This window comes from Takifugu flavidus, chromosome 12 (assembly GCF_003711565.1).
Source record: "Takifugu flavidus isolate HTHZ2018 chromosome 12, ASM371156v2, whole genome shotgun sequence".
In the NCBI taxonomy this organism is placed as follows: Eukaryota; Metazoa; Chordata; class Actinopteri; order Tetraodontiformes; family Tetraodontidae; genus Takifugu; species Takifugu flavidus.
This window is the reverse complement of record NC_079531.1, coordinates 7,341,337-7,354,633: the sequence shown is the minus strand read 5'-3', so window position 1 is coordinate 7,354,633 and position 13,297 is coordinate 7,341,337. Positions and strand designations below refer to the sequence as shown.

Below are 13,297 nucleotides of genomic sequence, written 5' to 3'. Positions count from 1 at the left end.
AAGTTCTGCACTCCTCTTCCCTCCAATGACTGTGACTAATGCAAGCCGTGGTGCAGCGAGGCTGTCCGCTCTCTGAACAACCGAAAACAACTCCAAGAACTGTTTACATTCCTCGCCCGTGTTTCCCTTACTTTTATCTTAAAACATACTACATGTATAGCAGGAGTCTTGGCAACGCAACAGAATGAAGGATTCAGGTCTACGATTTCTGATTGTTCATAACCAATATGTGGGTGTTTCAAGTATTGTTATAAATGAAAACTTTATTTCCCTCACATGCTGTAAATTGCGACACATTTCCACAGTCCATAACGGGAATTTAACAAAATGGTGGATCCTCAGGAGCCGAGCGCTACAACAGGAAATGAACTCTGACTTAAGAGCTGTGGACCTCGGGGCCCCCGCTGCATCCTGGGAAATTACTGAACTAAGAGAAATGACCCATGTCACCCCCAAGAAAACACAAATAGGAGCAAAATTCATTTACGAAAAACTAATGGACAAGAGTGATATTTGCATCCATACAAGCATGTGCCTCTAAACAAGCCTTCCGGCGCAGTTATCGAGTGTTTATTTAGTAGAGCAGACAACAACAACTGCCAGTAACAAGGTCAAAGCCTTGCCGATCCAGAAACTCGCTGCTCTGTTTTCTGTCATGCAGATGGACAAACAACTAAGACATCTAACATGCAGGAAGGCAACGCGGCAGAGACAGTATGGTGGCGGTCATAAAAAGAATGCTGGCAGATGGCGGGACGCTCCACCAACTGGCCTCCTGTGCGGAGGGGAAACATCTTTACTTCAGATGCCACAGCAAGATTCTGCTTTCTGCCTGATGACCGTGTTCCAGCCATGAAACAATAATGTGGATATCATTAGCTAAGTGGTGGCTGGATGACAGGCGACCGATCGATAATGGCAGGTCCAGGCGTCCGCAAGCCAAGCCTATGCTTACTCATCCCCCGTGGGGCTGGACGCAGCCGGGCCTGGGCCGGGAAGCCGGGACGAGACCAGATAAGTGAAGCGCAGGTGTCAGAGGCTTGCTGCCTGCGATACATATGGCAATGAAGGCCCACTTTATCCTCTCACCTTAAAGAGAATGTGATGGCAGCTGTCAAAAAGCTGCCAAATGACCAAAACTGCCCCGGCGCTGATGTTATGAGGACAGGGAGAGGCCAGCCATTAGCTCCCTTTACCAGCATGCTCTCCACCGCACGGCCAAATTCTGATTTCAGAGAATAGGAGTTTTACAATTAAAAAGTGGCAAAACAGAAAAGGGCAATAGCAACAAAGTTAATTACAAGCAGTGCTGTGAAAGCAAACGATAGAGTGATATCATATCGTATGTTCACAATGCGTTTTGCATACCAGCGTTTCCAGCTGTTGCCCTCTGAGCGGGTTGCTTACAGCTCTTAGCTGCTTTCAAATCTCCCTGTTGTATGTCAGACTCAATAAAACATCAGCGCCTTGTCAAGTCATTCTGGGACACCAGATTACCAATTCAAACAGCTGGCCACTTCGCCGCTGTTACTACAGTGCTGTATCAAGCATGAAATCACTTGGAAGCACCCCAATTATGCTCCTGATGTCAACACGCAGAATCAAGGTACGGCAGAGATTTAACAGGCCCGTTGCACGTTGTAAAACGTTCCATCGCTCTTTCTTTTCTTTGTCTTTCTGCGCGTGGATGAGGCGTGGACACATGTTCGCCAGGGCGATGCCAAAGGCCACCACGGTGCAGACCAGATCTCCCTGAAGTGCCATCTGAAACAAACATCTAGTGACAAGGTGATGCCTTTTCTGTGTCCTTCACCCTTGCTGAAAATAACACTGTGCTGTGGAGCAAAGGCGGACGTGAAGACTGACAGCACGCCTATGTGAAGCAGGCACGATAATGAAGACTGCAAACCGGAGCGGAGGCAAGAGGAACGAACTGGAGGCCGCTGTCTGGGCCTGCAGGTCATGCAGGAAACGTGTGCAACAAATACTAACCCAGCAGGTATTAAACAGGAGTGCCGACTTCCATGTTTCATGAAGCACATACTGAAGCCAACTGACAGATAAATGCCTAGCATAGCTGCTAACTGTTTTCACTCGCTTTTTCACTAATTTTCCAAACCCAGCTCTTCGTCTCTAGGCACGTGCACGAGGAAAAGCAGTAGGACTTCCTCAAGGAAACACGGGGGCGCCGCAAGGGAGAATCTCCAAAGACAAACAATGTCACACAGGGACTTCATCCCGATTTAGGCAATGAAGTGTGGAAATTTTCAAATGGGACGTTTGGAGGTCGGCGAGACAGGTTACGGACGTGTATGGGTGGGAAATGTGCGAGCGCGTGATGTCCACAGACTACAAATATGCCCACAGTTATCCTTTAATATGTGTGTGGGTGGATTTCAGGGCAGTCTCGCCTTGTTTCTGTCTAAATCCTGAGTAGAGTCAGCATAAACAGTGACTCACTCAGAAACAGCCAGAGCCTATTGAACACTTAAGTTAGAAATGTAACAGGATACAGCAACCATCGTTCTGCGGCCTTTTCCTAGAAGAAATCTGTAAAACTTGAGCATTTAAAACAACTCTTGACACTGTTTGGAGGTGGCTTAAACTTTCGGTGCACAAGTCCAACCTATTGAACTCCAGGCAGTGGCCTCATTTTGCTGGCAGCGACTCAATCATAACATCTTATCGGTGGACACGCTGAGTCATGGAATTTGGCTGTGACCAACAGCTAAGCAGCAGGGTTACTTATGGCTGTCATTGATTGGTTGATCCCCAAGCACAAAGCTGAAAGGGCACATACCAGTAACACAGCCTGAAGCGAAAACGGCCAGCAGTATGTTTGTGCTTAGCTTCACACTCACCCGTTTCTTGGAGACTATTTTTTTTTCCTCACCTAGTTTTGTGGTGTCCTTTCCAACTGCTGCTCCTGTTCCTGTACAGACCTTTTTAAATTGACCATTGCCCCCCTGACCCTTGTCCCTCTGTTGTGTAATTCTATCCGAAAAGCAAAGCCAGGCTGCTCGTGTCCAGGGGTCACCATTCCACTGTTGCTTACATCCTGGTTCTGTGTCTCCATGGCAATAGTCTTTTTTTTTTCTTAAAATCAATCATCGAGGGCGAGCCACAATCATAGCGAAAAACCCTTCTCCGTATAGCTCATTTGTATTGGAAATGCAATGTGAACATCTGACGCAGCACAAATCCATTCTTTATTACTGATGGCTTTCATTAAACATCAACTTTTAAGGTTCAGGATGAACTATTTGTAGACAAATGCTGACTGTGTTTGTCATTCTGGTAAGAAAAAGGCCACCCAGGATTACTGGTTCCATGTCATGTCCTCTAATAACTCATACATAATTTGTCCATTTAGGTTACATATTGAAAGTGGCTGGGAAACAGAGCGGGGGCACACTACACAGGGCTTTAGATCAAGGCATGCCCATCTGTGAAATCTGTAATGAGCACAGGAGCTAGAGCCATTGGGAGAGAAGAGACCCTCAGTTCAACCGAAGCAGGCACACTTTCTAATGGAAATTCAGATACAATCATCCCAGAATGCACTTCTCTCTGCCTAATAAATCGGCCACTAGAACAAGGCTGCCATTGAGAGAGGAGTGACTGTAATCTGGCCCACCGAACTCCAAAGCTGCCCGGTCGGCTATAATTAGCTCCTTTCTCCATCAAACACTGCCTGACAAGCAAACTGCTCCTGTAATACAAGAGACAGGAGGAGATTTAGCCAAATCTTCAGAGGAGCTGATGTAAATTTCCCATCTGTGGTGCAGGACTTACCCTGCTCTGACAGGTCCACCGCCTGTGAAATCTGAAGGCCACCGTTTCGCTAAATAATGCAGAGGTTGGCGAAAATAAACACCCGAGTTGACATGATGTAAAAACCTTGTTATGCAGCATGATTCCAAGCTTAATGTTGTTGTAGACACTGATTCTTCACAACAGCTGGGCTTACTGCTTAAGAGCATATTTCACACAAAAACAGTCATTTTACCAGTTAACATCTTCTTTTTTTAGAAATCCCTTAGTCTTGAGAAACCAAAGGTTGATGACAGCAACTTTTTCCACCAACACAAACTTTCACTCTTGAATTTCCAGAGGACTAAAGTTCAGCAAATTGTGCAAATCAGGGAGACAAGGTTGTTCGTCATCGGACCTGGAATTCTTTTTTTTACAATTTCGCTACCTCGGATTTCCCTACACTTGTTTCCAAGTAGGCCGAGTGTTCTGCTCAGCCAGCTGTGCCGATATCCTAGATTAGAGTCAGTCACCTTGAGACATCGTCCACCATCTATAATCTTATCGGCGCCATAACCGCACGCTCAGTCTACCACAGCTTTTTAAACCATCTCACAGAAAAACCATTGCCAATCCATGGGTAATAATAATGCCCAATTTCCTAGACCCAGGTTGGAAAAGTACAGATTTCTGCTGAAAGTTCTAGCAATTGTCCATTGGAGACATTCCTAAATGCAGCAGCAATGTGTGTTAAACGCCGTTTTGTATTTGTTAGCATTAAGTGGGATGTGAGACTGAATCCCTCTGCCATGCCGCCTTCAACAAAGGATGAATCTGCATTTCTGGCCTGCATCCTGGCGAACAAAGCCTTCACTCCTCTAATCCCAGGAACACGTTCTAGCCGAGGGAATCACAACGCGATCCGGGGCCCACAGGCGAGCTGGGCTAAAGCTGGTAACTGCCCTTCTGTCAGGACAAGCGGTACAAGCTATCATAGGGAGAAGGGACTTCCAAATTCAGACTGGCACCACTGCCATGAGCCCAACCCAGCAGAAAACAGAAGTTCTGACAGCTGCTCGTGCATTTACCTGAACACAAATGGAGCAACCTCATCAAAGAACATCCGTTTGGGCTTATATGGAATATATGGTGGCGTTCCAAGTCAACTAGTCCCTCTCTTTCAGCACCACCCCTGGAAAAGCCCAGAATCACCCCAGCATTAAGGCACTCTTTCAGTCATCTAACATTCACCCACAAATCACACATCCTACCCAGAATCACAACCGATAAAGCAGAGACAAGTCATTTTAAAAAGGAAAGGAGCCATTAAAAAGGTCCCTGTGAAAAGGGGAGCGGCATTAACCACTTAGCTAAGGCAAAGACACACCATTGACTAATTCTAGCACACAAATATGCTGATGGATCAGGTATTGGGGGTCAATCAAATCAGACCATCTGTCCTTACCTACAACAGACAGAGGCACATTAAATATCACCACCTGAGAGACTGAAGTGGTGGAAAAATAACTCACTTAAAACCTGTGAAGTTACAGTTCCTGGCAGGGTGTGCAGACCTCAGCTAAGCAGGGCACCGAGATGCCCTTGGACAGGCAGTGTTGGAGTTTACAAAAGTTACTGGAGAATTTAATATGAAGGGGAAACTAATTACTGGGCAGAAAGCCTTTTCCTGTCATATCAAGACCCAGATCTGATGTGCAAGACAGATAAAACTTCCACATCCTTTAACTACATCTCTTCACTTATACCACGCAGGCCAATAATTAATAAAGGCGGTTTGACAGTCGCTGTAGATAAAGCCAACATTACTATTACCTTTCTATTCAAATCCAAGACAAGTTATCCAGGCCTGACAAGCCCCAATGCGTTCCAGGTGTCGAGTGTTTAAATCCGAGATTCCATTTTAACGCTCTTCCCTCTCGCCTCTCTAAACTTCCCATTCACGCACGCCGAGGCTTTAATCTCTGAGATTCTGATTATTTCTTCGGATCACTGCTAAATGAAGGGTTTCAAACCACACCAACCCTCGGGGGGGGACCGAGGTTCACTCCCAGTTTTGGCTTCTTCGCAGCACTTCGAGTGTCGCTACGGCGTAAAGAAGTAAACGCCTCAAATGGGCTTTTTTTTAACAAACCAAAAACGCGATGCAAGGTATTTTTGACGATTTAATTTGATGTACTTACCATAACATTCCTCCTCTCCGGCTCCTGTCTTCCTCTGCGACTCACTGCCGGTGTTAGACTTTTGAAAATGAGACAAAAACACTGTGAACGCTCACGACGATGGTCTCTTTTCTGTCCGCTGCTCCCATTAAGAGCTGGCTTCGGCCAGTCTGAAGTTTTCAGAAAGACACCATGATCTCTTTCTTTCCCCCTCCTGACCGGAGGAGAGGAACGAAACAACTAAAGGACGAAAAAGAAAACGTTGTTGAAACTCCGGTCTTCTCACTACGACTGGAAACGGAAAGTGGGAGGCGTTGGAGAGCACTGTTTTCGGTGTGAGTGTGTGCGTTTTCTCCTCCGTGCTCCAGCCACCACGTTGTTTTTGACCAATTATTATTTCCTTTGTTGTGTCATTAAAAAAAATAAGAGTCCGCAGAAAACGCGAGTTGAAGCCGCGTCACTGTGACGGGGGGAAAAAACGACGCTTTTGGGGGACAAACGGCTCGACCCCGGGCGCTGTGTTGCCTGCTAATGTTAAGTTCCGTACATGCTAAATGTGTGACGGTGTGTTTAAGTCTGGTTTTTTCAGCTTCCCCAATAATGGCGGACCTTCTCTCGAATCCAGCATCAACCCTCCTGTTGGGAGAGAGAGAGAGAGTCCCAGGGAGAGAGAGAGACTCACCCAGTGGCTCGTGGATACAATTGCAACACACACTATTGATAAATTTAGAGAATATTACCGTCCTCCCTGTCTGCGCTCCCATTATAAAGCAAACATGCTACAGCGGATGCAAAAGTTGTGCAATTATAGGTTTTGTTTTCAGTGGTAAATTGGTTCATTAGGTTTGTAGCTGCGCTGTGCGAACCATAAGAGAGCCATACCAAAGTGCGGTGTTCCTAAACGCACCACGGACAACAACACAAAGAGCATATGGCAAATCGAGTCACATTTTTGTTTGTATGTTTGTTATTTGTATTCTATGAGAGGGAATAGTAGTTTTAAGAGCTACTACATTTTGGTTACAAGTCTTCACATTTTGGTATTTTTTAGGTGTAGTGAAATAAAGAGATTTAGAGCTAATTTCCCATTTGTTTACTTCACTCTTCTGCTTTATGTCATTTTGTGAGGAAACATTTTCTGTATGATCTGTTTTGATGTTTTCTAATGTAGATTCATTTGGTAGGTCACAAGATTAAAACCAGGTACACTTAAACATCATATTTCTCTGTATCATCTTTAATCTTAAAGCGCTATTGTGGTGACCTGAAAATACACCTGAAATATTTTTCACGATCGAATACTAAATAGGATGAGATACGTGCATTGCTGTGATGATGACATGCTGTCTAGACATTTTTACTTTAAAGTGCTCTGTATGTGATATAAAAAAAAACATTCTTGTTGCAACTATACGTATTCACAAGCGAAGGGGAAGCAAGAACTATTTGGTCTCACCTCCAGCAGATCTGAAAGCTCTATGACATAATACATACAGTAGGTGATTTCACCTACTGATTCCTTCTTTAAGCCTTAGACAGCAAAGCAGAAGGAAGCTAATGATCACAAAGGTTAGTCCTTGTGCTCTGAGCAGTTGCCGTCCTTTGAAGACTGTAGTAAATTACACTAAATGAAAGAATTACATAAACTTTAAAGTAGATTTCTAACTTTTATGAATCCAGCAATGTAACATTGACATTCTAGGAACTGTCTGTAATATGTAATGCAAATGTAATACAAGACTACAGTTGCACAAACAACCCAAACATATGTTTAGTGTAGTCTACAGCAACTGAAATTCTGCTCTCTCCCTCTTGTTCTTCCCTGAAACCTAAAACATGCATTCCCAATCTTGCAGTATTTTCTATTTGGGGTATTGCATTAGTAGAGGTAGTAGATTATTCTTTTTTTAAAATTAAATAAATAAAAATGCAATACTGTAGGTATAGCAAAAACTACATTCTCTATAAAGAAAAAACACTGTTCTCTTGAGGTTGAACTGTTCTATTATTGCGAGTTATAATATAGTACAACGCTTCAAAAACTGCTAAAAAAAATTGTGACCCACTGTCAGCTACGGTTGTCCCGAGGTGCATCGACCCCATGATTACAGATGGTTATTTGTGCATGTAAATTCTTATATATATTTTGGTTACTGTAAGCCCTATACAGGGTGGAAAAACACCCTTTATTGTATAATTTCATCTTCTTCATGGCTCCATCCTACCAAAAGCTTTATTTGTAGCTGAAATGTTTCTGGGTCCTAGGGGTAAGCACATTCCTCTACTAGCAATTGTGCAATTTCTGACAATTGCACTTTCCCCATCCCCCCTCTGACTCCCTAAATGCTCCGAACACTCGCTGAGGCAAGCTGTCCAGGCTGTCTATGCAATGTTCTTTAGTGAACTGGTGGCCCATTCAAATTGGATTGAACAGTAAACAAACTGTGGCCTGGCACTGCAAGAGACCACCACATGATGTAACCTCAAGAATCTACCATATATTGCAATTTATTGTTTAGCCTGGAAACATTCCAGTATATTCAGTCCATTGTAAGGATACGCAACGAAACATCTTCCAAAAAACGACAACAAAAAGATTCTTCAAACTACAATTAAACTTTTTGCCATTAAACTGCATAAAGATATTTTTTCTTATGCTTTGTCACTATTATATATGTTTATGTTTAATAAATTACTGAAAGGTGCAACCTTAACAAATCCTATTGAACACAGAACAAGTATGTGATCAGGGGTTAACGATATTATTAATTTTAAAACAGTGATAAAATAACATCAAACTAAAGACTGCTCGGCGCATGTTACACACAATACACAAAATTAGTAGTAGTATATTAGTACCATCAGTATATAGCATATAATATACATTAGTACATTGTAACATGGAAAATGTTTTGCATTATTATACATCTTGAAGAATATACATACTGAAGAATACAATTAGTCGTCAACGTTTCCGTACGCGTTCTCATGTGACTCGAAGAACAAGAATTCGCAGAGGGACGCTGGTTCTTGTAGTGCATAAGAATATTTTTCTGTGTTCAGAATATGAGCAGGACTACATTACCCAGCAGTCGTGTGCACTTCCGATTAGCTCTAAAAAGATAGCGGACGGACGATTCAAGATCCTACTGATGTATCTATGAAAACCATACAATAACATAGTAGCAACGTTAAATTCTGGAGCCCCCGACGTCCCTACTTATCCGAAGACAATGGTAATTTTATCGCAAATGGGCAGTTTTAATTTTCGCTTGTAATAGCAGCGTTTTACCTTAAAGTTGTTAGCATTGGGGCTTCGCTAGGGGTAACCTTTTCATTCAGCCAGTAGGCAACGTTAGCTGGATACCTAATTCATCGTCTACATTTGACATGTTTAACACAACACCAGCTAGACCTTAATTAAACTCGTCGTTTGACGATGACTTGAACTTTGTTAATAATTTTACACAATGCAGATGTCAAAGTATTGGGTGGGGTTCAATCAACGTTATCATAGCAATGAGCTAAAGCTAATGCTACCCTTTTTTTTAAAAAAAAATCACAGTTTTATATTGGCAGGTATATTTGAATATAATTGACGGTAACTTTCAAGAATATCCACGTTTAAATATGATGCACATTTCTGACAGTTTCCGCAATATTGATTTCGGATTCATCGCGATGTAATTTTTTCTTTACGTAGATCCGCTTCATTCTCATCCAAAACCGAGCCGGGAAAACACGACTGGCCAAATGGTACATGCAGTTTGATGATGATGAAAAGCAGAAGTTGATCGAGGAAGTTCATGCAGTAGTAACAGTCAGAGATGCCAAACACACCAACTTTGTGGAGGTATGAGTGAGTAATATACAGTGTAATTATTGCATGTCCACTGTACCATTTGAGACAATGCATATTTGTATTAAAGGTGTCTTTAAAGAATGTTTAAACCCATGTGACGCAATAATTGGAATAATCAAAATGCACGTGGATAAATAACAATAATGTTGATGTTTTACATTGAGCTGAGCTAAATTCCAGATTGTGAGTTGTTGATGTCTAACTATGAAACTCAGTGGTTAAAAGACTGTGTATGTTGTTTCCACAGTTCAGGAACTTTAAGATCATCTACCGGCGTTATGCTGGTCTGTACTTCTGCATTTGTGTGGACGTGACTGATAACAATTTGGCATACCTCGAGGGAATCCACAACTTTGTAGAGGTAACGGACACGAGCAGCACATGACATAAGCCAAGGACTTACATCTCGTGGTCTGATTTGTTTTCAGGAATGTCAGGAAGAAAATTGCTTCTGCGCTTGAAGATTAATTTCAAACTAGCATTTTTGTTGATGTATGGTCTTTCAAATGACCTTGTAATATTCTAAACTTCACTGCAGTTCTGCAAGATTTACACAAAAATAATTTTATTAGTGAAATGGAATTATATAGGATGCCTATGTTTATTCTTTGACCTGTACGTAATATACTAAGAATCTTTAGTCATTGGTATTGGTCCAAATTTAAAATCCTAGACTTGCACTTTAGTCAGTTTTCCAGGTGAGCAACGCACTAGGTTTCCACGTTAATCACATATTTCCAGGTGGATAATGGATGACTTTGGTTACAATGTTAAATTATGCCACTAAAGTCCTCTGGAAATGAGCCTCATCTGTGAATTTACAATTTAATTGCATCTACTGATGGCTGCCTGCACGGACAAGTGACTAAAATAATGCAACAAACTTTGACAGAGAACAATTTGATTGACTTTAAAATACCTCATTTTTTGTCGTTTATCTGGAGGCAATAGAGTCAACACCATTCATTTAGTTTATGTAAATTTCTGTTGGGTAACTTTTTATGTGTCCTCATTTGGTTTTATTATTTATATGATCCTCTGAACAGCAGGCGTAAAGTACAATTTAATGTTTGTTTTTGGCAAAGACAAACAGAATATGTTCCGTTCAGAGCTCTCAGGAGTGAAGGTCATTTCAGCTAATGCTTTACTACAATGGAATGTGCGTAAGTGCCTTTTGAATCCACAGTTGTGATTTGGACAATAAGAAAAAGCATTGAAAATCCCGAATGTTGACGTGCATCCCGGAAAATCAATTCTGTCGCTGCAAATAAGATTTTCTGTGCTTGAAAATAGGTTCTGATGAACATCACTCAGGAGAAGTTTATAAATATTAATTTGTCATGGTTTGAAAAGAGGTCTTTATAGTGGAAATCACATAATTACTCACCAGTGTAACCTTGCCATTTTATTTCTGCAGTGATGCATCACTTCAAGATGTAATTACCAGCGTCTATTCAGAGAAAGAGTGCAGTTTTCTCCCTGACAGTATCAGAGTGAACTCCAATTTCTTTTGTTCTACTTCAGGTGCTGAATGAGTACTTCCACAACGTGTGTGAATTGGATCTGGTGTTTAACTTCTACAAGGTAAGATTATTTTTCCCAAAATATTCAAGGCTTTGGTTTTTGATCGTCCTAGATGACCAGCACAGTTCTGAAGCCCGCCTCTGAAGTGCTGCTTGATTCTTGGACCAAAATTATTCAGACACTAGTTTTCCACATGGACGAAGGCACAAATCTCGTTGCTGTGTGGCTAAGAAAACATTCCATCATGGATGTCCCGCAGATGAATGTGGTAACATTAGCTCTTATATTGAGTCAGTCACTGGATATTTTTAGATTGCAATGACCTAGAGGTGGGGTTGAGTAACCACAGGCTGGATGATGATGCCATTGTGTTGGGACAATTTTCCAGGAAATGCAATCCTTTCAGCCTCCTGCACATAAGAGAAAACAATGCTGGTGTATGTTCTACCATGCTACTCTTTTTCTTGTTTTAACTCTTGACCTGGTTTAATCCTCTCATTTCCTGCCTCGCATGTGCTTCCCGCATCTGCAATTAAAGGTGTACACGGTGGTGGATGAGATGTTCCTGGCAGGGGAGATCAGGGAGACCAGTCAGACCAAGGTCCTCAAGCAGCTCCTCATGCTCCAGTCGCTCGAGTAGACAGCGGTGATCTATCCTTCCCAGCTGCCCCTTAATCCGCCCTGGCACCCAAACCAAACCCCAGCTGAAAAGACCCTGGAATCATTTGCCCACATCTGCAGAAAAAGACTCCTCACAGAACTTGATTTTTCTTTTTTTTTAAAAAATGGAAATCACACTATTGTTTACCTTTATGCATATATATGGAATATGTTAGCTTAATCAGTTGGTCAGCAGCTAATAAAGTCAGACAGAAAGGTGAACATTTCAAACCAAGTAAAGTGCTCATATACTATTTGCTTTACTCAAAGCCAGTGGCTGTAGAACATCAGTTATTTAATATAATGTAACTATTTGGTATCTACATTTTATCTCTGCAGTGTGGAACCACTGAAGTGGATTCTGGCCTTCCTCTTTATTCCCTTCTTACTTCCCTCAACATTCAATCAGTGGCACTACTGTAACTAACAAGCACCACACACATACACACACCCACAGAGCGTCTGTAATGAAAATGGAGCACTTACACCAGCGTCATTGCCGGTTCTATAAATCCACATAAAGGTCGCGCCTGTGAAGTGGCTGCGGACCGGTCACGCCTTCTGCTCTGAACAGCAGCGCAAGCAGAATACCAGAGTTCTTCAGAGCTATTGAACCACTTTGGCAGGTTCCTTAATGAGGAGCGTGATTTTGACAATGTATCGGCAGCCTGCGCCGTGCCTGACGTCCTCGTGGCTCAGTAGATAAACACGTCGGCTCAGACGTCGGCTCGGCTGGATAATGGCTATGTGACGTACGTGTACGATGGTGCTTGTTGGTCACACCTAAACTATGTGAGGCAGAAAAATTCCTGGATGTTTTACAGAAAGCAGTACTGTGACGTTTTTCGTGTGTAGTGTGTACATACGGTGTCTTGCGTGTTGAGTATTGTGAAATTAACGCATTCATTCCAGAGGGGGGGTTATGGTGCTTTGTGGTCTGACCAGTGTTTGCTTAAATTCTTTGGCATTCTATAAAACAAAATGGCTTTTGCAGTCGAAACAAGCCTTGTGCATTGGAGTGGGGGAAATACTCCTCACAAAAGGATCAAACTCTAATTGTGATTAATGAGAGTCATCAAAAGTGGATTGAAAGGTTATTTTTTTAAATAAGGCCATTTAAATGTACTGAAGTTGTCCACCTGTTTATTTCTGTCTCCTCACATATAAACATCATATATATGTAAATAAACAAAATAACTCACCAGATCTGTTTTACTGTTGTTTAATAGTTTGTAAAACGATACTTGGGTTCTTCGTGACATCTGGAATTAAATACTCCTGGTCGTTTCTACGCCCAACGAGCGGAGTCGTGTACTTT

The 13,297-nt window shown here is 42.2% G+C and overlaps 2 protein-coding genes across 4 annotated transcripts in view; one reads left to right on the top strand and one right to left on the bottom strand.

The window, feature by feature from the left end:
• The window catches only part of arhgap35a (Rho GTPase activating protein 35a), a 43,170-nt gene extending 36,580 nt beyond the window's left edge, over positions 1 to 6,590 (bottom strand). The window contains exon 1 of one of the 3 annotated variants that reach the window (XM_057050706.1): positions 5,955 to 6,590. The gene's annotated coding sequence lies outside the window, so the exon portion shown is untranslated. Of the gene's footprint in view, positions 1 to 5,586; positions 5,772 to 5,954 lie in introns of those variants that run through there. The other 2 variants (XM_057050705.1, XM_057050707.1) reach the window with 2 other exon arrangements.
• Positions 6,591 to 9,009: 2,419 nt separating this feature from the next.
• Positions 9,010 to 13,183, top strand: ap2s1 (adaptor related protein complex 2 subunit sigma 1). Its single transcript, XM_057050710.1, has 5 exons — positions 9,010 to 9,169; positions 9,637 to 9,786; positions 10,043 to 10,156; positions 11,320 to 11,379; positions 11,858 to 13,183. Exons 1-5 carry the CDS (start codon positions 9,167 to 9,169, stop codon positions 11,957 to 11,959), a joined length of 429 nt encoding a protein of 142 aa, XP_056906690.1. The 5' UTR covers positions 9,010 to 9,166; the 3' UTR covers positions 11,960 to 13,183.
• Positions 13,184 to 13,297: the final 114 nt, after the last annotated feature.

What these genes read in the sequence shown, in the direction of transcription:
- ap2s1 (XM_057050710.1), top strand. An exon ending in AACACACCAACTTTGTGGAG is followed by an intron (nt 9,787 to 10,042) that starts GTATGAGTGAGT and finishes TTGTTTCCACAG; the next exon opens with TTCAGGAACTTTAAGATCAT. An exon ending in GAATCCACAACTTTGTAGAG is followed by an intron (nt 10,157 to 11,319) that starts GTAACGGACACG and finishes GTTCTACTTCAG; the next exon opens with GTGCTGAATGAGTACTTCCA.